At 38.6% G+C, this 21574-nt stretch overlaps 2 protein-coding genes across 2 annotated transcripts; one reads left to right on the forward strand and one right to left on the reverse strand.

Annotated features, from left to right (window-relative positions):
• Positions 1-300: 300 nt before the first annotated feature.
• atpaf2 (ATP synthase mitochondrial F1 complex assembly factor 2) lies at positions 301-6643 on the reverse strand. The gene is made up of 8 exons (XM_031739653.2): positions 6302-6643; positions 6165-6209; positions 5887-6035; positions 5519-5616; positions 4683-4763; positions 1700-1812; positions 1360-1475; positions 301-1110 (listed from the first exon to the last, which is right to left on the reverse strand). The coding sequence occupies exons 1-8, from the start codon at positions 6417-6419 to the stop codon at positions 973-975; spliced, it is 858 nt and encodes a 285-aa protein (XP_031595513.1). The 5' UTR covers positions 6420-6643; the 3' UTR covers positions 301-972.
• A 197-nt stretch (positions 6644-6840) lies between these two features.
• On the forward strand, positions 6841-12644 carry LOC116320128 (glucose-induced degradation protein 4 homolog). Its single transcript, XM_031739654.2, has 6 exons — positions 6841-7224; positions 7614-7673; positions 9933-10040; positions 10135-10236; positions 10325-10455; positions 11205-12644. Exons 1-6 carry the CDS (start codon positions 7033-7035, stop codon positions 11266-11268), a joined length of 657 nt encoding a protein of 218 aa, XP_031595514.1. The 5' UTR covers positions 6841-7032; the 3' UTR covers positions 11269-12644.
• Positions 12645-21574: the final 8930 nt, after the last annotated feature.

The following is a 21574-nucleotide window of genomic DNA, read 5'->3' on the forward strand; positions in this document are numbered from 1 at the left end:
ACCTTTAATTCCTTTTACTAACCAAACTAATATCTTATGGAAGTAGCATTAGTTCTTCAGTTGGTTAATGTAAACATTGAATTGTTATTTTATGTTTTTACCCATTCCTGGTATTTTTTTTTAATATTTAATTTATGTTTATTATGATCATTATTATTATTAGTTAACTATAGAAAAGATATACGTCTATAGTTATCTTTATCACTATAAAAAGTATTACATAAAGTTTATTATCAGCAAAATATGACATAAGGGAAAATGTTTTGTGAAAAAATAAAGAATATGAATCATATCCACAAGCATGATGTCATTCCTTGATTTATATCAACTGTAATAACAACAATTCCTGTGAAGACTGGTCTTTGCAGAGAAGCTTTACTAATAAAGGCGTTCTCTCTACATTTTCAGTTTTACACATCACCAGCAAAGAAAAATACCGTGACATATAGAATATAGTTAATTCATTACCGAAAAATAATTTGAATTCAGAATTTATTGAAGTTTATATTTTTCACATGTAATTGCCAGAACCAGACAGTACACAGTGCAGTCAGTACAGACTGAATAGTGTGCAGTTAAGATGAGCATATCTGCCTTCCAGTAGTGACATTGTTGCTCAAAAACAAAAATAAAAAAAATCAAATACGGAATTATCGCTCCACTGCTACAGAGACAACAAAGACCTTCACTATTCTTCTGAGGCAATGTGTCGCTGTCCAAAATGTCACGGGTGATTTAGAACCCACTGGAAACTCTGTGAAGGGTGTCACACTTGGCAGCTGCTACATGTAAACACTGCAAAAAGGAGAGCCAGCATGTTTTACTGGAGTGAGATGACTGGATAACAGATCACAACAGAGCAGCTGTCACTGCTAAACAGAACAGACAGAATATGCAGCCTTTTTATGAATGCAGAGACATTTATACAACATAGGTGCTGGGGATGTTCTCGGTAGTTGATCCTAATCCTTTTCAGTCCTGCAGAAGTTTATGTTTGACAGTCGAACTCTCGGATGTGAGGTGAACAAAAAGGGCACCAGCAGCAGTCCGTGCCCTCAGCTCATACATGTCGTAGTCATGGGCCCACTCCACGTTTCCCCAGCGTCGAATCTGTGAAGGGGATGGGGGGAGGAGAATATGTTAAGAGTGTTGGCCACAAGATCATCATAAATCAAGACATTTGCAAATTGTTACGCCCTGGTAACACAAATAAACAAGCAAAACTTTCAAGTTTTATACATTATGTACTGCCAGGGTTGGTGTCATGCAAGAGCGTCAGTAAAGCTAAAACAACAAATCTTAGGAGCTTCTCGTCATGCAAGTAATATAAAAAAAGCATATCACTCAGCAATTCCCTACCTGGTATTCCTCCTCCAGTCTGGAGAGCAACACAGCCTGCTCCACGCTCAGGTGCCTGTCAATCATGCCCAGTGACAACACAATAGACTTCAGCTGGGTGATCACATATTCAAGTCCTGCACAGGAACAACAACACGGATGTAAAACTTAGTCAAATCACATATCAACCAAACCGTGTGATTTAAACATCACACCATCTCCACTTCAAACAGTGTTTCCCCTCATCATCATCAGCTACATCACCAAACAAGCAAAACATGGGAGATACAGGCAAATCCCATCTAAAACAAGGTCAAAGAGTTAAAAAACAAAACAAAAAAGGCATATAGGTGTGTGTTACCTGTCAGAGACCAGAAGTTGTAAGACTTGAGATGTTGCCGTAAGTTGTCTTTGGTTGCTTCTGGAATCTCAGGACCCAAAATACTGGCTGAGGAGCCGATGGTGACGTTATATCTGCAGTTGTGGGGAAAACAAAAATTAGTAAAGCACTTTCAACTGTTTCCAAACAAGAACGTCGATGATGTAGGAGCTCATCGAGCTCACGCGCCATCACACATCACAGGTTAGTGTAATGTGTGAGAAAGTGATGCCGTTTTTGTATCACTGGTTGGTTTTATTGCACAAACTAATGAGATTTTAAAAGTCATATCCAGGGAAAACTAATCTCATTCTGCACCAAATGTATGTGTTTGAGCTCAAGAGTACCATGACTACATGGTCAGTAGTAACTATGGCCACAAAAAGCATAATTAAGTATCAGCATGTCATAGATTTAATTATAATGCTGACTTTATGGTGTTATAAAGGTTCCAGCCACACCTTCGAGTGGAGTCAGCCAACAGGACCACTCCCTCCCTGATCATGACCACCACTTGTATCTTTTTAGGTGGTGATCAGCACCACCTAAAAAGATACAAGTGGTGCACAACTAAGCAATATTTCAAGCTATTACATCATATGGTGTTTAATGTAGTCCCTTCTTTAATCTTAAGTTAACAGCTTTGCTAAATGGTTTGAACTGAATATTGTTCAGCACATCAGGAGTGAGATTTTAGTGAAACTGTAAGCAGTGTGCATGAAGGCCACACTGAAGAAATCCCAAATGGAGCGTCTGAAATTTGTCAAATGGCATCCTATTAGTTCTTGTTTTCAATCATCAGGCTTGTTTTTATAATTTATCATTTTAAAACATAATTGCAATCATTTTGTGGTCTGAGCATGCTCAGTTCTCATTTTCAAATTTCTACTTTTAACATGTAGTTTTTCTAGTGGTTAACACATTTGCCTTACATGCAAAAGATCCCCGCTTCAAGACCAGAAGAAGACCCTTAAGGGATCACATAATATACTCCTAGTATCAAACCCAACACCAGACAAATGGGAGTATTGTGTCAGCACAGCATCCATTAAAGATCTGTGCCAAATTAACATCTGGTGTGGTGAGCCCTTGGGAGATAAGAGAGCAGACGAACGTGCCAACCTACCTCAGAAGCTGGGGGATTTCTTCTCAGTTATATAACATATTTAAAAGATTTACACTATCTGAAGATATCAAATTCTCACGCATACCTTTCTGCTTAGAAGAGAAGAAATACCCGTATATATGGCACAAGGCTAAAGAACAACATTAAATGGGTGTGAAATGAATTAAAGTTCCCAGAAATCACAGCACTACACAATCTGTAATCTGACCAAATGGATAATAGAAGCTCACTCAGCTTGTTATCAATGAAACGTTCAGAAACCTCTATCAATACAGAAACAGCTCCGTAGCAAGATTCTAAACTGGTTAAACTGGCCAGGCTACAGTCCAGACCTGTCAACCATGAAACAAATCTGGCCAGTGTCCAGGTTGGTATTCAAATAAATAAATAATTACTAGAAATTGCTGTTGACTTTTTTGCATTACTTTACTTATTTACTCCCCACAGCAAGTAATTCGTTTATCTATGCAGGTGATACAGATCAAGTAGTTAAACTACAGACAAGAAGAAACTACTAAATTACGAACTCTAATTTCCTGCTTCTATATTCAGACAAAACTTAAGTATTTTTTACTTTGTCTTAGAAGCATGGCATGTAACCAGATATAGATATTTACTTGAGATGGTTTTAACTTGGCCTTTAGTAACACTGCGAGGAATCTTGGAGTCATTGTTGATCACAGTATGCTTCAGTGAGCACATTAAACAAAACTGTAGGAATGACTTCATTTATTTGTGCAATATTCCTAAAATTAGAAACATCCCAGCAAACTTATTATTATTTATTATTGATACTGTACTCATTATTATCATAAGGTTGCCTTAAAAGCTCCTTGAAAAGTCATTCAGTTGATGCAGAATATCACAGCCAGAGTATTGACATGGACTAGAAGGAGAGAGCATATATTATATTATATTATAGCATATTTTAAAGCTTATAGATCAGATGACACTGAACCCTCCCTTAGTTAAACTGCAATATGCCATGATGCACTGAGTGCTTCTTCACTTACTGTCTAAGGAGCTTGGAAAGAAAAAAGCGTCTGGACTTGTTTAAGTTGCTTGAAGACTCTCATCCGAGAAGCTTCTTCAGTTCTAGGGTTTTCAAGCAACTTAAACAAGTCCAGACGCTTTTTTCTTTCCTAGCTCCTTATAGACTACGATGACCTGGATGACTGAGAACCTTCACAGACATATTCTTCACTTACTGTGCGTTTATACATCACTCTACATTAATCATTAGTTATATAATCTCTGGCTCTTCTACATAGTGTCTTTTACCCCGTCTCCCTCCCCCAACCCCAACTGGCCCCGGCAGATGGCTGCTCCACCCTGAGCCTGGTTCTGCTAGAGGTTTCCTTCCTGTTAAACTGAGTTTATCCTTCCCACTGTCGCCAGGAGCTTGGTCAAAGGGCGTGATTATTGGGGTTTCTTTCTAATATTGCAAGGTCTTTATCTTACAACATAAAGTGTCTTGTGGTAACTGCTGTTACGAATTGGGCTATATAAATACAACTGAACTGATCTGAATCAGATACATTATTATAAGGCTTATGTTATCTGTTATTGCACAAGATCACCTGTGTAACTTTCTGTTAATAATATTACATTAAATTTTCATATGCCTGTATTTCTGCACAAATCACTATTCAAATAAGGAGAACATACACAAGATTTTCTTTAACTATTCTGAATTAAGTACAGCAATGTGAACACCACAGATCAGGCCTTTTACACTTAATTATTGTTATCAGGAAAAGAAAGGATACCCTGAAAAGAAGAGGAAAATTTTACCTTCAAAACTGCAGCATGTACAACAAGAGCTAAAGCTGTTCTTACCTTTTTTCAATCCACTGCAGCACAGGGTCCCATTCATTCTTCTGCAGCTCGACTAAACCATGGGGCTCATCTACTCTGTAACTACACAAAACATAAATCCTACAATATTAAAGTCACAATAACTCCAATCAATTGGTGCCAACTAAGCAACATAAAAAACATCAACTCAGAAAATAACCAGCTAAGTTTGTCTACAGTGTGTCGGTGTCTCTTTTATAGGTGTTAAAACACTGATTTATTAATAAAATGAATAAATGAGTGGCTTCTATGAGGAAAATGTTTTAAAATGTGATATATAACAGTGTAACACAAGTAGGTTTTATCAGCAGGAAGGGGAGTCCGATATCCATTTACTCTGCTATTGTAACAAAAATAAATTTGTTCTTAAGTCTAAAAGTAGAATTTTCCATATTTATCCTGTAACTCTGATGTTGGTTTAAGGAAAATAGCTGAATAGCATCATCATTATGATCAGGAAAGCATACGTATTTAAAGCTATAAAGAAACAACAATTAACTGTAGTGCAATTCGAACTGTTCTTAAAGTGTCATAGCACTCCGCAAAAGGACATTTTTTTCCCAAGGTGAAAAAGGCGAGTATAAGCGTTACTGGATATTAATAACATAAAATAGTTTGTTTTATTTCATGTCTTATTTTGTATAAATTCAAATTTAAATAATTATCAGATGCGTACGTGGAACTGTGAATGCACATGGGTGTTTATAGGATATATAGACTATGTAGATGTATATACATTTATTTCCAGATGAGTTTATGTTTGAAGTTTCAGAAAATTAAACAAACCTAAAATAAATAGAAATAAACGAGTGCCATACCAGATGGTGTCAGTCTCCAGAAACTTGAGAGCAGCGGTGATCATTTGTTCTTTGCTGCGTTGGGTGGGATTGTCGAGAGCCGTGTTGCACAGGGTAGTCTGAGGGAAGAGTTTCCCAAAATTAATATTACTGTAAGTTTTGTATAAATATCATGGCAAAGTTAGTTCAAAGGTACACGTCCTGCAAGCTGTTGGAAGATCTGGGTAACATTCCTTTTATAAATATGATCTATCAAATCATAAAAATCCTCTCAAATTTTCCTTTTCTCTCAAGATTATTTTATGTAACATAGACGCCACCATAAAAACAAACACAAAAAAACCCAAAACATGTGACACTTTGCTATAACTCCATGTCAAATGCTTTACCAAGTGCATAGTGTAGAACTTGAGCGTGTCCCTTTGAGCATCCCACTCAGTTGCAACAGCGATGGCCAAGGCTTCATTTGGCACCGTGAACAGCTTCCCTCCTGGAGTTTTCAGCTTCCTTTGGTCGAGGTTTATCTCATATAAACCACCTATATAGAGATATTTTTCAAAAGATATCCACTAAATTAAGGAATGACACAAGCATAAAGATGGGGCAGGAAAACCTGCTACTACAATACTATACTTGACTGGATTACTAATGACCATACTACACATACCTTCACTTTGAGATATGCTGACATCTTGATAAAATCTCTTCCTCTCTGGTGAACAGAAAAACGCCACATCAGGGTGAAATGACACAAATGTTTTGCAGATGACCGGAGCTTTCGTTCACGGTGGTTATTGCTCTTACCTGCTGTGGCTGCGGAGTATCTCGCAACACATTCGTAGTGCTGATTTCTCAGACACACTTTACTGAGAGAAAAAGCATTCCCAACCTGACTCTGAAGTCTAACTATACACCTAAGCATAGCGGAAAGTATGTGAAGATGTGATGCTTTTAAGTAAGGCTGACTGAGAAGAAAACACACCTTCGAGATGTCTGTGTCTGAAACGTCCTCATTAAACAAGAGTTAGCAATGCACGCATATTTTCCTATTAGCATAAAGTCTTATTTTTACTGCATTTATCAGCTGCTCAGTTCTTAAGCATCTTTGTGTTCAAAAACACGCGTGTGACCTTCGGCGCTTGACAGCAGCGTAGAGGCTTCTAGTTTCTTTGGGAAATGTAGTTTAAAGAGCGCTTCTATACGTGCGCCACACACCCTTACACAACAGTTGAAAAACTACATCCAAATATTTCCACGAAACCTTCCGCACGCCGAACCAATGAGCTTCGAAGATGTTCGAAAGCCAGACTCAGTTGACCAATGAGAGCGGAGGATACTTCTGGCTACAACACCGCGTCGAAGTCCACTTCTTTGGGAGCTTGGTTGCTGGTAAACTGAACTGTAGCGGAATTAAGTGGAATTTTAATGTTGTTGGACCTCTTCGGCTCTCCGCCACCTCTTTGTAGACGCCGACAGAGTACCTCTCCTCGACGGCAATTGCCCGCGGTCGGTGCCCGGTCAGCGAAGCCGGAGCCATGCCTGTCCCCGCTGGATACCTCAGCGACTCCACCACCGCGGCCTTCACATCCTCGGTCTCACTTATCCCGCCGCCCCCGATAAACACGCAGCAGCCCGGTGTTGTCACTTCGCTCCTGTACAGCGGTTCCAAATTCAGGGGCCACCAGAAAAGCAAAGGAAACTCTTATGACGTGGAGGTTGTTTTGCAGGTGGGGCAGTGAAGCGGCTATTTCGTTATTCAGTCGAGATGTCAGAGGCATTTGGTCATCTGTCAAACGGGCGGCATGATGATTGACAGCTGGTAAAATCAGCCCTGTCCTGTCCCGTAGCAGTGCCCACGACTGAATACAAACAAACATTTTAAATTTGTTGTCAATGTTTTAATGCATCTGAAGTAATTTATTACTAAAAATACAAATAAGGACATTCAGAATTGGTGTGAAGGCCTACACAAACATTTACCTCAGTAGAAAATTATTTGTATTTGAGGTTGCTGTTAGAAATTAAATATTTAGCATTGCCTTTGTAAAACCATAACATGATCTGAACTGATGTCAATGTGATGTAGTTTATTGTATGTCTTGCTTTCTTTTTAAAGCATGTGACCATGGAGGATTCCTACTTATGTGGCTACCTGAAGATAAAAGGACTAACAGAGGTGAGAGAGGTGATTCCCTTCATTAAAGCATGAGCATAAATAATTTATACCATGTCTGGCCACAGCTGTCATGGAAATTGTTGTGACTATTTTTGTAGTAGCAAACATGTCTAACAGTGCCAAGAGAAAAAGGCATTAACATAAGACAACACAAAGACTATTGGGCTTTTCAACCAAAGTATCAATTGATGTAAAAAAAAATTCACTATGGAAAAAGTAAGTACAGTTGTTTAGCAAAAGGTTTATTTGCCCAGAGTAGAGGGGCTAGCTTCTTGAAGGCTTTTTGCAGCGTTGTTCAAAAATCTCTTTAGGCAAATTCCTTCAAATGCAAGATTTTTTAAAGGTTTTCTTGCACATACTGTCCACTTTTTCCATTAAACATCTACTAATTCATTTGCTGGTCACTGTAAAATATCAATTTCTAGTTTAATTTCAACTATTGAACCTTTTCTTTGAGTGCTCTTTGAAATAGTTGAATCAGTAACTGCACTCTCCCCCTGAGGCAGATCACATCAGTTATTGTGGCCGTGCAACTCCTTTTTGATTGGGCTGTCGAGAACACATTGTTCTAATATGTATGGTGTCTCATCAATAAAAAATGTTGTTGGATTAATAGTTAAAAGTAGTTTTGAGATTGCCACACAGGTCCTTAAAATCCTGTGGTTAACTTGTTAACGGCTTAACGTAATAACGCTTTAATACCTACAGAAATGAGCGGGTAGTCTGGATCGGCCACAGACCGAATCATGGCAATGGTAGAGAAGATATAAGACACCCAACATGTGTTATTCAGTAGGCTACATTTTGAGCTCACAAACACACCGTTTGAGTTTGTGTTGAGGCTGCTTGGCACCAGGTGTCAAGAAAGGCAAAGTTTATCACAGGTTGAACTCACATGGCCACACATAATCAGAAGATAACGAAATGTCAAAACAAGACTTTAGTTACAAGTTAAATGATTTCCTGAAAACTTATTTTTAGTACCCTTGATAATTGAGGCCTCTGGTCTTAATCTAAATGTTTAGAGTCAAGCTGTAGCTTAGCAAAGGTGTTTTCCTTTCATGCCTTGTAGGACAAAGCTTTGCAATTGCTTTCTGATTACAGACATTTGCACTTATTCAAGTTACCCTAATGAAAATTTGTGATTCTAGGAGATTTCTTTTTGCACTAAATTTGCTAGGCGCACACACAAAGAGAAATTTGCTTCAATTTAGGGTTCTTTTTAAACCAAGCACAACACAGGACAGCTGTAGCTCAGGAGGTAGAGCAGTTCATCTAATAATCAGTGGTTCGATCTACATGCCAAAGTATCCTTGGCCAAGATACTTAACCCCGCATTGCTCTCAGATGCATCCAGAGTGGGAATGTGTGTGAATGTTAGATAGTATGCAGGCATAGAAAGAAGTGCTTGTATGAATCCATCATGTTGTATAAAGCGCTTTGAATGCTCAAATAAAGTAGAAAAGTGCTATATAAGAACCAGTCCATTTACCATTTACCAAGACTCATTGGCATCCAGAACCTTATCTGTAAAGGTCTTAGAGACCTGGAACCAGTGTTAAGGAAGCTGTGATAATGTGACTGATGTCTGTGTATGTTTTCTTTTTTTAAATTTAGATATACAAAGCTTACTTCCAGCTCTAATTTATATCCTTTGCCTCTGCTAGAGTAGCTTTGGATGATTCTGAATAATCTTTACTGGGCTTTCATTTCATCCTCTGCTTCTTCCTTGAAGACCACGTTCACTTAAATTCAACTTTCTTCTGATTGGTGGATGTTATACTACTAATCATGCCTTAATAGCAACATTCAAAGATAGTGTAAATAAGATGTTATCAGCACACTGGCAAAATAACCATAACACTATGTTGTTAGGACGTGTGTTAAACTCTATTTCACAGAGTAAATTACAGCTAACGCAATACATGCTATAATTAGAGTCCTCGGTTATTACAGAAGTAATTACTGGGTAACAGCTCACGTCTTTGTGTTCCTGCTGTACAGAGCATCCAGAACATTCCCACTGTATGAATGCAGTGGTGAACTAGCTGTGACATTGTGTTGGCTTATTACACATACCTCTTATATGTCAGTCTCTAAATGATCACTTTCTGCTGTGTTTTAGAATAGAACTGTCTTTTATATAATTGAACATTAAATAGACAGATGTGTTTGTTTCATTTAATATTACTTTCTTTTTAATTGCAAACAGTAGAAGTGACCAGATGTGTCTTCAATTGCTTCTCGTTGTTGTTTTAGGAATATCCAACTCTGACCACTTTCTTTGCTGGAGAGATCATCAGTAGGAAACGGCCATTTCTCACTCGGAAATGGGATGCGGATGAGGATGTGGATCGTAAGCACTGGGTAAGGTGAAACCACTTTTATTTGTAAATTACAAAAATTAGTCTCCATCAGACTGATTTATTCTGTCCTATCCTGTAAACGTTTTTGTGTCCAGGGCAAGTTCCAGGCCTTCTACCAGTATGCAAAGACATTCAACTCTGATGATTTTGACTACGAGGATCTGAAGAACTCTGACTATATTTTCATGAGGTGGAAGGTATGATTACCGAAGAGTGAACTTAACTGAATTCTGCAGTAGGTTGGCTTTTATATTTCTGTTGGTCTTTCTCACCTGCCTGCCTTAGGAACAGTTTTTGGTCCCTGACCACACAATAAAGGACATCAGCGGCGCTTCCTTTGCAGGATTCTACTACATCTGCTTCCAGAAATCCACAGCAACAATTGAGGGCTACTACTACCACAGGAGCTCCGAATGGTAACGCAGCACACTAAAAGTTATTGTGATTCAAGGTTGACTTGTGTTAGGAGCTTTAACCAGCTGGCTCGCCTCTGAAAAGTTGCTTTAGACTGGCTGAAAATCTGGTTGGGAAACCTCATTCAGTCATCTTCTCTCAAGTTTTCTCGATTGTGGCTCCTCGGATAATTAGCAGATCAACGTGGCTTTTTCAGACCGCTCCAGTTTAAAATGTGTAATTTTATATACACAAAGCAGAACAGTCCAACCCGCAGTTTGGTCTGTTTAATTTATGTGGTTATGCTGCCTGGTTATAAGCAAACTTAGCCCCACTTTTACTCCATCTCTAGTGTTTTTGTGCATTCTGTGGCAGCAGTTTAACTGTTGCTGTTCAAAATAGTCTCCAAGCCGTTTTTATCTGACCAAATTCACACCTAGAGTCAATTTACAGCCACCAATGAAACTAACATCCAAGTCTTTGGGGTGTCGTTGTTGGCACCATTGCCTTACAGTCTTTCTGTATGTTGTCCCTGTGCAAAAATGTTCATATTGCATCATATTATACAGAATGAAAGCCAATACCAATATATTTGCGACCAGCCAATATCAGATAGGTGATTGATATAGGTCTGGTTGTAATAATGCATTCGCAAAAGTGCAGCACTACTCTGTAGCCTGTACCTACATAAATGTGCCTTCTCACTCTTATGTCTGTATTTCTGACATAAGGCTAATGTGTCCACATGCTGACATATACTATCTCCTTCCAGGTACCAGTCTTTGAATCTCACCCATGTTCCCGAGCACAGTGCAGCAATCTACGAGTTCCGGTGACCCTGGTCGGCGTTGTGGATCTTTCTTTTGTTGGACTAAGACTTAAAGGCAAAGCAGAGGTCTGCAGACGCTACTGGGAATTTGGACTTGGAGCAGTACAAACTTTTACATGTTCTCAACCAGTGGGTGGACAGGTGAAGATGAGTATACAGGATATAAGGGACAAATGAATGTACGCATGGAAACGCTGGAAAGGAAGAAAGTGCAGGTGTGCTCCCTGGTTGGAGCTTGTAAAGTCAGAACCAGCAGCAAAGACTGGGTGCGGTTCATATAGTGTGCCCCTTTCTTCATTTCTTTTAATGTCTGGCTTTAAAAATGCTTGGCACAATATCTCGAGACACTTTAAGCTGAGTTGGGAATTCCCCTTCTTGTTTTGCAAATCGAAACGTATCCAGCTTTCATTCAATTGGAATGAGCAGCATAAACAGGTTCAGCAACCTTTGGACAAGGATTTCTTGCAGGACTCTGTTCTTATAAACACAATCTCTAAAGAAGTAAATCACCATGTCGGTGGAGGAAAGCCAACACAGAAGGTTAGGTTTATCAGGTTTTACAATTGGAGCTTTAATAAGCTCATAAGCTAGAAAGTCAGTATTTTTAAGCTAAGCTGGTTCTTCGTTTGCCTGCCAAGAGTATATGTTGTTGTTTTACTCTGAATGATGGTCACTGAGCGGCACTTTTTCTTTCTTTTTTAAATGGATACAATCTGAGAGACACAAGCTTTTCCCCTGTGTTTATAAAACCGCTTGGGAGATCATCACATAGGATTGCTGTGGATCTTATTCTTTTGAGTTATGTTTGCACAGGTTTTGTTTTTGTTACTAAAATGCTTGCAGTTAGCGTTCTACACTTACATCCCAGTACACAAGCTTCAAGGCCGCAGGTTACGTTTTCACACTTTTCATGTTCTTTATTACGTGAAGGCTTTAGAGCCAGTACAATCCCATAAAAGTATTCAGAAGAGAGTATTTTTTATCCTGCGCTCTGCATCAAACGAAAAGCTTTTTACTCCTCGTGTGTCGTTTTAAATTAAGATCCCCCACCACCCTACATTTGTCTCCTCAACTATGCAATACTTTCAAGATAGCACTCCCTAAAAGTAAGGTCCTGATATGTGAGAGGGAAAATTTTATTCTATCCTTAGAGTATATGAAAAAGAACTATCTTAATTAAAAGGAAATATTTTTGTTATAAATGTATGTGACAACACTCTCCTGCCTAATCATGTTCCCCTTCTATTTGATGGTGCCATCTTTTTAAAGCTTATTAGAGTTGTATTATAACAAAATGTGTTTGTTTGAGACTAACATTGGATTTGATTGGTGATGTGACTATAAAGAGTGGAATATGGATTTTAAAAAAATAATTTCAAAACACCCCTTGTTGTGTTTGACCTCTTTACAATAAGTTGTGGTGTTTGTTTATTTCTAAGACTGAAGAAAGGTGTGATAAACTGGAAGAGCATCTTGCCCTCTGCTGCCTTCTAGTGTCGCTAAACACTTGTTGCAGCCTTCCTGAGGATTTGTCGACCCTGACTTTATTTTGCAGCATTGTGCAAAGGTCTTGACCCACTTACAAAGGTCTTTTAAAGTTCTTCTTTGGACGTTGGCTGCTTTTTCAAAGTCCAATCCTTGTACTTTTAACCCATTTTTAAGAGAAGGTTGTTTTTGTTCGTTTAGCCTAGATCTATGAATCATAAGCACAAAAAAGGCACTTAAGTCAAGGGATTTAACCAGTGTTATGTCTACACATACCAGTTAATTTAACAAAGAACCAGTTGACAACTTTAAATCTTTAAACACTTTGTTACTGGCAGTCTGTTACAAAAAGACACATTTTGGTCAAATTTCTTTAGTTGAATCGATATAAATATGTGAAATAAAACACAATTTGGCAGACAGGAAACTGTATTTTGCACCAACAAAATGATTCACAAAAAGCTACAAACTTCTCAACATGGTGTACATTGTGTCTGTGAAAAATCTGACTAAGCTGGGCAAGTGGAGGACAAAATTAGAAGTTGAAGGACTAAAAAAGATCTGATGATTAACAGTATCTGAATGTCATGTCTGTAAGTAACAGGAAAAAATAATCCAGCAAAGACCTGACGCAGGATCTGAGAGGTCCATTTGATCCTTTATTTGATTCATCTATTGAAGCCTCATCAGAAATGGTCTCAGTGGGAGAAGCTGTTCTGAATGAAAGGAAAGCAGGTAGAAAAAGCTGAGGAATGCTAAATTACACAAGAATTGGACTGGATTTTAGCGTGACAATGATCCCAAACTTTGCCACAATATAATCATGCTGACAAACCCTGTCAGTCGTGGATTGGCCTCCCCAGAGCCTGTACCTCAACATTTGCGACGCAGTGTGAGATCATCTGGATGAAGAACAGATGAAGAACAAGAAGCCTGGAGAACTGTTCATCAAGATTAGTAAAGAAAGTACCAGAACTCTTGTCTCAGTGAGTTCACAACATGTTGAAGATGTGGTGTGAACAAATGTTTGAATGCATTTCTGTATTCATTTCCCATTTTCCCAACAAAGAAACCAGCTTTCAGCTGGCTGAGACACAAACGCACATCCTTTTTTGAAAAAGGAATGAAAGTATTGTTTGAAAAGTAAGAAAGAGACGCTCTTCTCGCCTAAGGAAAAGCAAGCAGCTTATATATATTTGTTAGCTAACATTTACCTACCTTTCATTATTATTATTCTTTGTTTTTCTTGTCTGCTGACCTGAATTCTTCCAATGTAGCAATCCAGTTAGTACACACAGAGGAAAACCTTACTGATGGTTAAGAAATGGGGAAACTGAATAGTTGTGTTAAGATCAGGCTGGACTGCATTTTCCAGTTTTTCCTCTGATTAGTTTAGAGGCCAGAAAATCCCAGAATCAACATCATTTTCACTACGTGACTGCAGTGAGAAGCAGGTGCTCGTTGCAATAAACTAGAAATGGTGAAAGATAGCTAACCTATCAGCACTTTGTAGTGTTATCCCCAAAGGTATGTTTTATGAACGCCAAGAGTAAATAAAATAAAAAGTAGTATCATCAATCTAAAAGCTTTGCTTTCGCTAAAGATCTTGTTACAGGTAATGTAATGCACCTGATTTAAACATTGTGTTCTTCAGCATTGCATCCTTCAAAGAATAGATGAGAAAAATACAAACACTTGTCAAACTGACAACAGAAGCAAAAATATGCAAAAAGATATGTGTTATTACGACGGTCAAATGTTTATAATACACCAGTTTTAACTGTGCTTTTACTGTCCAGAGCTAACACATGTAAGCTGCCAACAAATGACAACCACCATCAGAGACGCTCAATCCCAAAAAATGGATAAACTAACATGTTAACGTAACTGAAGCCATTTTTGTGGTGTTTTGAGCACAGATTCAAAGGATTGTTGTACTGCGACGCTTCCTCTATCAACACACGAGCACAAACGAATTTTCCCTGTATTCACCGCATTACCACCAGCTCCATTCCTCTCCCATCCGGTAATTACAGCTACCACTGGATGGTGCTAAAAGCCATGCAAAAGAAACACTAATTACAATGACTGTTGCATGTCAATAGGCAAAAAGCAATTAATAAAATGCATTATTACCTATTAATTATTGCCCTTAGATACTTACAGACTTCTGCCAAACAACAAACTGCTTTGAACTTTCAGTTTTTCAGAATAAGGGAGGACAATGTAACATTATCTGGCAATGTTCCAATTCTTGTTATCCAGAAGCTGGAAACTTTTTTGTTTTCATAACTTCAGGTGATCCAGATTTTTTTGCTTCTCCTGCCATGGCATGACATTCGTTACATCCCATCTGTGATGTATTATGTAGCCGGTACAGTTATTGCTGCTCCTTCGCCTTAAGCATCACCAACAATGGACAAAGCTGTAGATCAGCCAAAGACAATGAATATCTTGTCGTAAGAAAACATTTCCTAATACCAATAATACCATTTCGCAGTTAGCCACTACAATGGAAACCACTGTTAATTAAATAACAAGGTCAAAACAACAGATTATTAAAATTTCCGTAACCGGTGCCAAATAGAAGGGCGTATTTGAAGTTTGGTAGTTTGATTTTGCAGTTTGCGCATTTATTGCAGTCACTGTAAGACGCGATACCTGCTAATTCTTTAGATTTATTAATAAAAAAGGGGTTTTTTGACCTTGTTATTTACTGTGATTGGCTGCTGACACCAACATTAACATTTCAGGGTAACTCTTGGAAAACAATAATCATCACCTTTCCTCCACACTGAGCTAAAGTCTTGAACCACCCCCAATAAATTTATATTTTGCTGTGTAAGATATACGATTTCACATTTGGATTCCATCCATCCTCTGCTGCTTATCCTTTTCTGGGCCTATGGAGCCTATCCCAGCTGTCTTAGGGCGAGAGCCAGGGTACACCCTGGACAGGTCGCAGGCTGCCGCAGGGTTAAAAAAAATCCTTCTGCCCTTCCGCTCCAGTTCTTGTATAATTTGGCATAACTCGGCCTTTATTTCTTGTTTTTCACCATTCCTAACGAGTCTTCAGTGAACAGTGGTTTGATAACCCAAAGGGCCAGATGCATCTCCCAGGTCCTGTGACAGGTCTTTAGTGGATTTTCCCCCCTTTTTATGGACATTCGGACACTGTTTTCTGCTGTAGATAGTTTAGATCGCTTTTTAGTCATGCTACATCCCAGTTTTCTTAAGCAGAACTATGCCAAGATAGACAACAAGGAACAAGGATGGTGCAAAAATGCTATAAAATACAATGTTATAGCTGTCACTCTATGTTATCTTTGCCAATTTGTTTTTTCAATTTTTTGCACAGATTCAACTAAAGGACAAAATGTGCATTCTCTGATTTTTTCGATAGGGCGGATGGATGGATGGATGGATGGATGGATGGATGGATGTGTTTTTGTGACAGCCTGCTTTAACAAAGTTCCTTAATGTACAATTTAAAATTGGCTCATCCCCTGAGTTAGGTAGGTGACTTTTTATGCTTGATTGATTTTAAATGGAAAAAAAAGAGTTTAGGTACAAGAACTGGATCCAAAATGAGGGAACAAGCCTCAAGAATTACCACTTAAGTGCATTTTTTTTTTAATGTATATGAATGCCTGGTTGCTTGGAAGCAAAATATGAAAAAATAGTTCTGGCTTTTATCCCCGTTGGTAGCTGGAATAATTGTGACTTACGATCTTGCTCTGCTCTGTAGATCCTTTGTCTGGTACGAAGACTGCAGACCATCTGAGGATGGACAGGCCTGGGAACCCTGACCTATGTGGGCGGTTTGCGTGTCTGATAATTCTGAGAATAGTGGCAGGGATTTCTGTTAACACTTTAAAGGGGCTTAAAAGAGGCTCAAGTAGCTTAATGTGAAATACCGGTATTACCAAATAACATTCCCATTCTCAGAATTCTTTCCCTGAAGGAGTGGCGCTGGGTCACTTTCACATTTTTTATTCCTTTCACACTTTCTCTGCTTATTTCATCAAGCCAAGTATTTTAGTTTGACCACCAGGCCACTTAGCATTGTGAAAGCTACATTTGTGGCTTCCCAGAAGCTTTTTTTAATGTAACTTATCAGAATATGCAGAATATATTTAAATCAATTAACAAAGCACTTTTGTTTTTGAGACATGTTACAACAAGCCTCCCGTGTTATATTAACTACTTTGTAACTGGGTGAATGTTTCGCAGTAGGTCACAATCCAAGGCATTCTTTTTAACGCCCACGATTTTCTATTATGTTGCACTAAATATAAATTATAGCCTGGTATTGTCTTTGCTGGATAAATGGATAAACAAAGCCTTCTCTGAGAAGAAAGCAGCATTTGAAAGGTAGCAAATGTTGCTCCAAAACGTGTATGCTCCCCCACAGTGTCGCAGATAGTCAGGAGATGGTGATTTAGTGTTTCAGGTTCATGTTCCCGTATGTTTAAGCCCATGCAGTGACTTCCGAGGGGCCAAAGAAGCCAAACATTCCATATCCATATGTTCCTGAGAAAGTCTCCTAAGTGTTTCAATAAAAAAAATTTTGCAAGCCGGGTTGCACATTACACATTTTTGCCACCTTTTGTACATGGTAACATGCTTTAAAGTGTGACTGGTTGTTTATTAACAGCTGACATTCTCATGGGGAGCATCAGGTTCAGGTTTTATTGTTCCTGGGAGGCCTCACTGGTTTAAAGCAGTAGGTTTAAGTCTCTTTTCTCAGAATCTAAAAATGTGAGGAAAAAGCAAACACTGAATGGGTAAAAAGTTGAAGGTGATGTATGCAGAGATAAGAAGTGGCTTTAGGATTGTGCATATTGTCAAACTACATATTGAATGACTTGGTGTTGCGCAATTGTGGTTGTGACCCTGGGGAAAGAAGCGCCTACAAAGACAGGGACAAAAAATGCTGTAGGTGGATGTGAGCCAGTGACACTGGCTTATTATTCTTAGATACTTTATGTCTGAGTGAGTGGGATTCTTCCTACTCACTCAGACATAAAATCTGCCTTAAAGTTGGCAGCAGGAGAAGATAACGATGATTATGAAAAGTGTCACTCCTCTGTATAGTTAAGAGTCCAGGACATCTCTGATTAGACCAGTGGCTCTTAACCTTGTTGGAGGTACCGAACCCCACCAGTTTCATATGCGCATCCACTGAATCCCTCTTTAGTGAAAAATAAAATGTGATTTTTTTTCAAATTCAAGACATAGATATGTTTTTTACTGCTGCACAAAATGAGCCGTGCATGCCACTGGATTAGACCTACCGGGCATTTTAAAAAACTGTTTTAGGGCAGGATTGTGAGCATCATCTGGGCAGTTCCATACTAATCCATAAAAGTTCAAATCTGTGGCTTTGAACCCAAACCTCGCCTAATTAACTGGACTTTTTCTTCTTCTTTTTTATTTCAAAATAGCTCCAGTAACCAAATCTAACAACAGCCACAGCCAAGTGATCAATCATATGTGATTATCAGTGTCTGGGTCAACAATACGAGGCATTGTTGCCGTCTCATAAAATGACAACTGATGATTTTTGCTTTGCACAACCACAAGTGACACAAGCCCGATTATGTTATAATGTCTCTGCTTGCACTGACAATCCAGATTAGCAGAGGTGTCTTTAACAACAAATAAAGAAGGACTTTTTTTTTTATTAATGGTCAACTTTATGAGCTCTTAATGGTTAAAATTATTCAAATAAAATGTATGCAGGCAAAGTCCATGCTGTATTATTACACCATGCATTTCTGTGTTACTCCTTCGCATTCAGAGCAGCAGCTTTGCAAGTAAGCATGATCTCCTTTTAGCAGAGGGACATAAATGCACCATAAATAGAGCATCTGCATTCCCAGCTTAAACCAAACGCCTACTAAGATGGAGATAAAAGTGGATTAAAATAACTCCTGCTGAGACAAGAAGAAGGTTTTAGTCTTGGGCTTGTCAAACAAAAACAAGGTGGGGCTGTTGATTAATGTGTTACCGTAACAGAGGAATTTGCATTCAAAAATTACCCTGCCTGGAGACAGATCTAGAAAGATATGATACAGGAGCTGTGAATTCCAGCATTGCCTTACATATGAGGTGAGTCATTATCCTAAGAGCATATATCACGTACAATGGCTGTTGTGAGTGTACCTGTCACTTCTCGGCACTGGCTATATAATTACAGTAACGGGTTTCCCTCCAGCACAGCTTCCTCTATGAACAACCAGCTCTGCCTTCTTATGTTGAATGTAAGCGACAAAGCATCCGCTGCACATCACAAACATGTTTAAGACTCTTCTTTTAGAAGCTTTCACATTTAGTTGCATGTTAAGTGTTGGCATCCTTGAGGTGATTTATTGTTACATTTTATCACTTAAATGTGGACAGCACAAACATCTCAGCGCTTCTCAGCGCGTACTGAACTGATTACGATTCGGTACGCGGTGATGTCTGCGTGTTAATGAAAAGGATTTCAGGTCTAGCTGTTTCCTGAGGTTGCGTTTGCATCCCTATGCCTCGCTCTGCTGACATGTTTATTCTGCTTGAAGAATTTGGCAATGTTTGTAAGGGGCTGTGCTTGAAGTCATAAAAGCGTGACAATTGGCACATCCGCACTTTGTTTCCTGTCTGTGTGACAGGTAATGCATTTCTTCATGCATTTCAGTTTATGCTGCATTTTATTACAGTATTATAGTCAATGGAAACTAAACTGAAACGAGACGTGAACAAAAACAGCATTTTAGTTACTGGCAATAAAAAGAAAAATAGAAAAATGACTTTTGAGGAAAATTTAAACCAACTGAAATGATTTTGTGAACTAAAGTGAAATAAAAATGAAGAGGTAATGTGCTTAATTCAGTGTTTGTTAGTTTTGGGGGGGATTTTCATTTTCGCCTGATGAAGCATTGATGGATGTTACGCCTCGGGAGTGAGAACGGTCTGGTTTCTTGAGATTTTAGGAAACTTCTACAGAAAAACTTCTTTGCATCTGACATATGCCCTCCATATAATAATAATTTTTTAAAAAGACTTAAAAAACTAAAAAAAAAACAAAAAACTAAAAAACTAATAAAAGCTAAACCAAAACTAATCATTTTCAAACAATAAAAACTAAACTGAAATAAGATGTTTCCCTCTGGAAACTATTTGAAACTAAAGTGAATTAAAGACACTAAGATAAAAAAAGAATTGATTACAATACACAAATTTATAATAACTGTGGTCCTTGAATATACATTTGACAGGTTTGAAATTGAAAGAATGTCTCAGGTTAAAAACACACACACACACAAACCATGGTGACACACATCTTCCAGTAACTTAGAGGAAAGCAAAAGGTATCAGCCGTGCACCTGGTTATTTGCTCTCTCCTTTCAATTCTCTGTTTTAGAGTAAAACCAAACAAAGAGATGACTGTGACGCCACTCGAATTCATAGGAAATGTGTGACGCTCGGGGAAAATTCTGGCTAAAAGGAAACAAAGCACCTTTCCTGAGAGTGGGCTGTTCGTCTCATTGTCAAACTCCTGGCACTACGAAATTGATGATAATGATGATGATGATGGCACTGCTGAACTATGAACTGATTCTTGCAAAAATACTCATCATCTGTAAGCCGATGGGTGTTATTAGCTGATGACTAACCTCTGCCACTGTCCTGAGGAATGCATTAAAAGTAGAAAGTTCTTTTTAGAAGCCTCCAGAAAAGTGGGAGTTTCCAAAGAAAATAGGAGATCGCTTTGTTTCATCATCAGTCAATGAGCTATTGTTCAGTCATAGGCTGTTTGCTTACACAAACATTTTTCCTGGTTCGCTGCAATAATGGTGCTGCATTCCACTTGAGGGAAGTCCTGCTGTTGTTCATAATGCTTCATTGATATGAATAAGAAAGCAAACATGGGCTTAGCTTTGTCTTTTTCAAGCAGTCTCTTGTTTTTGCAGTTCTGCCACCAGCCTTTGGAGGTCATTGCCTTTAGCTTTCTCCTTTTTTCTTGGCTTTCTTCTATCTACTGTTTAGCATATTGTTTAACAGACTGTATAGCTTTAGAAAGGCCAACATAAAAACAGAGAGTGCATAAAGAAAAACAGGAGATAGCAAATGGCAAACACCCAGCGTTTTGCACTGAACAGGGCGTGATTCTCAAAAGCTGAACGGAGCTCAAATGTGCATTCCTTTTTCTTTCTTTCTGTTTTGTTTTGTGTTGTTTTCTTTTTATTACATTTGTGTTTTAAAGTTTTCTTACCACAAAGTGCAATACTAACCAGCTCCACTGCATTCAGTTATGCAAACGTTACAAAAACCATATCAAAGCACACAGCTCACACACATGGCTTCATTGGTGCTTTTTTTGGCATTCAAATGAAGTGAATTCCCAGAAAAACCTGTAAGAAAGCAAACAAGCCTTCGGTAAATATATTAGAAAAGCGTTGCATATTCCACTGACAGGTGAGAAGAACCGATGCGCGCGTGATTTGTGGGTGCAGTTAGGTGATGGTGTGCAAGTTCCTGTGCAAACATCCACTTGCACATGCGTCTCAGTTACTGGATCCGTCTGCCTGCACTTGGTTGAGTAGTCCAAAAAAGAAAGACAAGAAAAAATCAGAGTCATGGTTGTTTAGACTACTTATTGTTGAAAATCCCAGTGTGGCTTTACCCTCAGGTGTTGACATCCTCACAGGTCACTCACAAAGCTGGACAGTCCCAACCTTTCAGATCATAAAGCAGTGTGTGTGTGTGCATGTTTGAGACAAAGGGCTGGCATTGCTTCATACCAGTACTGCACTGTCTCAAGACTGGTCGGGGTAGCCCCC

The sequence above is a fragment of the Oreochromis aureus genome, linkage group 8 (genome assembly GCF_013358895.1).
Source record: "Oreochromis aureus strain Israel breed Guangdong linkage group 8, ZZ_aureus, whole genome shotgun sequence".
In the NCBI taxonomy this organism is placed as follows: Eukaryota; Metazoa; Chordata; class Actinopteri; order Cichliformes; family Cichlidae; genus Oreochromis; species Oreochromis aureus.

What these genes read in the sequence shown, in the direction of transcription:
- LOC116320128 (XM_031739654.2), top strand. Translation starts at nt 7,033, where the DNA reads ATGCCTGTCCCCGCTGGATACCTCAGCGACTCCACCACCGCGGCCTTC. An exon ending in ATGTGGATCGTAAGCACTGG is followed by an intron (nt 10,041 to 10,134) that starts GTAAGGTGAAAC and finishes TTTTGTGTCCAG; the next exon opens with GGCAAGTTCCAGGCCTTCTA. An exon ending in TACCACAGGAGCTCCGAATG is followed by an intron (nt 10,456 to 11,204) that starts GTAACGCAGCAC and finishes ATCTCCTTCCAG; the next exon opens with GTACCAGTCTTTGAATCTCA.
- atpaf2 (XM_031739653.2), bottom strand. Translation starts at nt 6,419, where the DNA reads ATGCTTAGGTGTATAGTTAGACTTCAGAGTCAGGTTGGGAATGCTTTT. An exon ending in CAGCATATCTCAAAGTGAAG is followed by an intron (nt 6,036 to 6,164) that starts GTATGTGTAGTA and finishes ATCTCTATATAG; the next exon opens with GTGGTTTATATGAGATAAAC. An exon ending in CAACTTCTGGTCTCTGACAG is followed by an intron (nt 1,476 to 1,699) that starts GTAACACACACC and finishes GTTCCTGTGCAG; the next exon opens with GACTTGAATATGTGATCACC.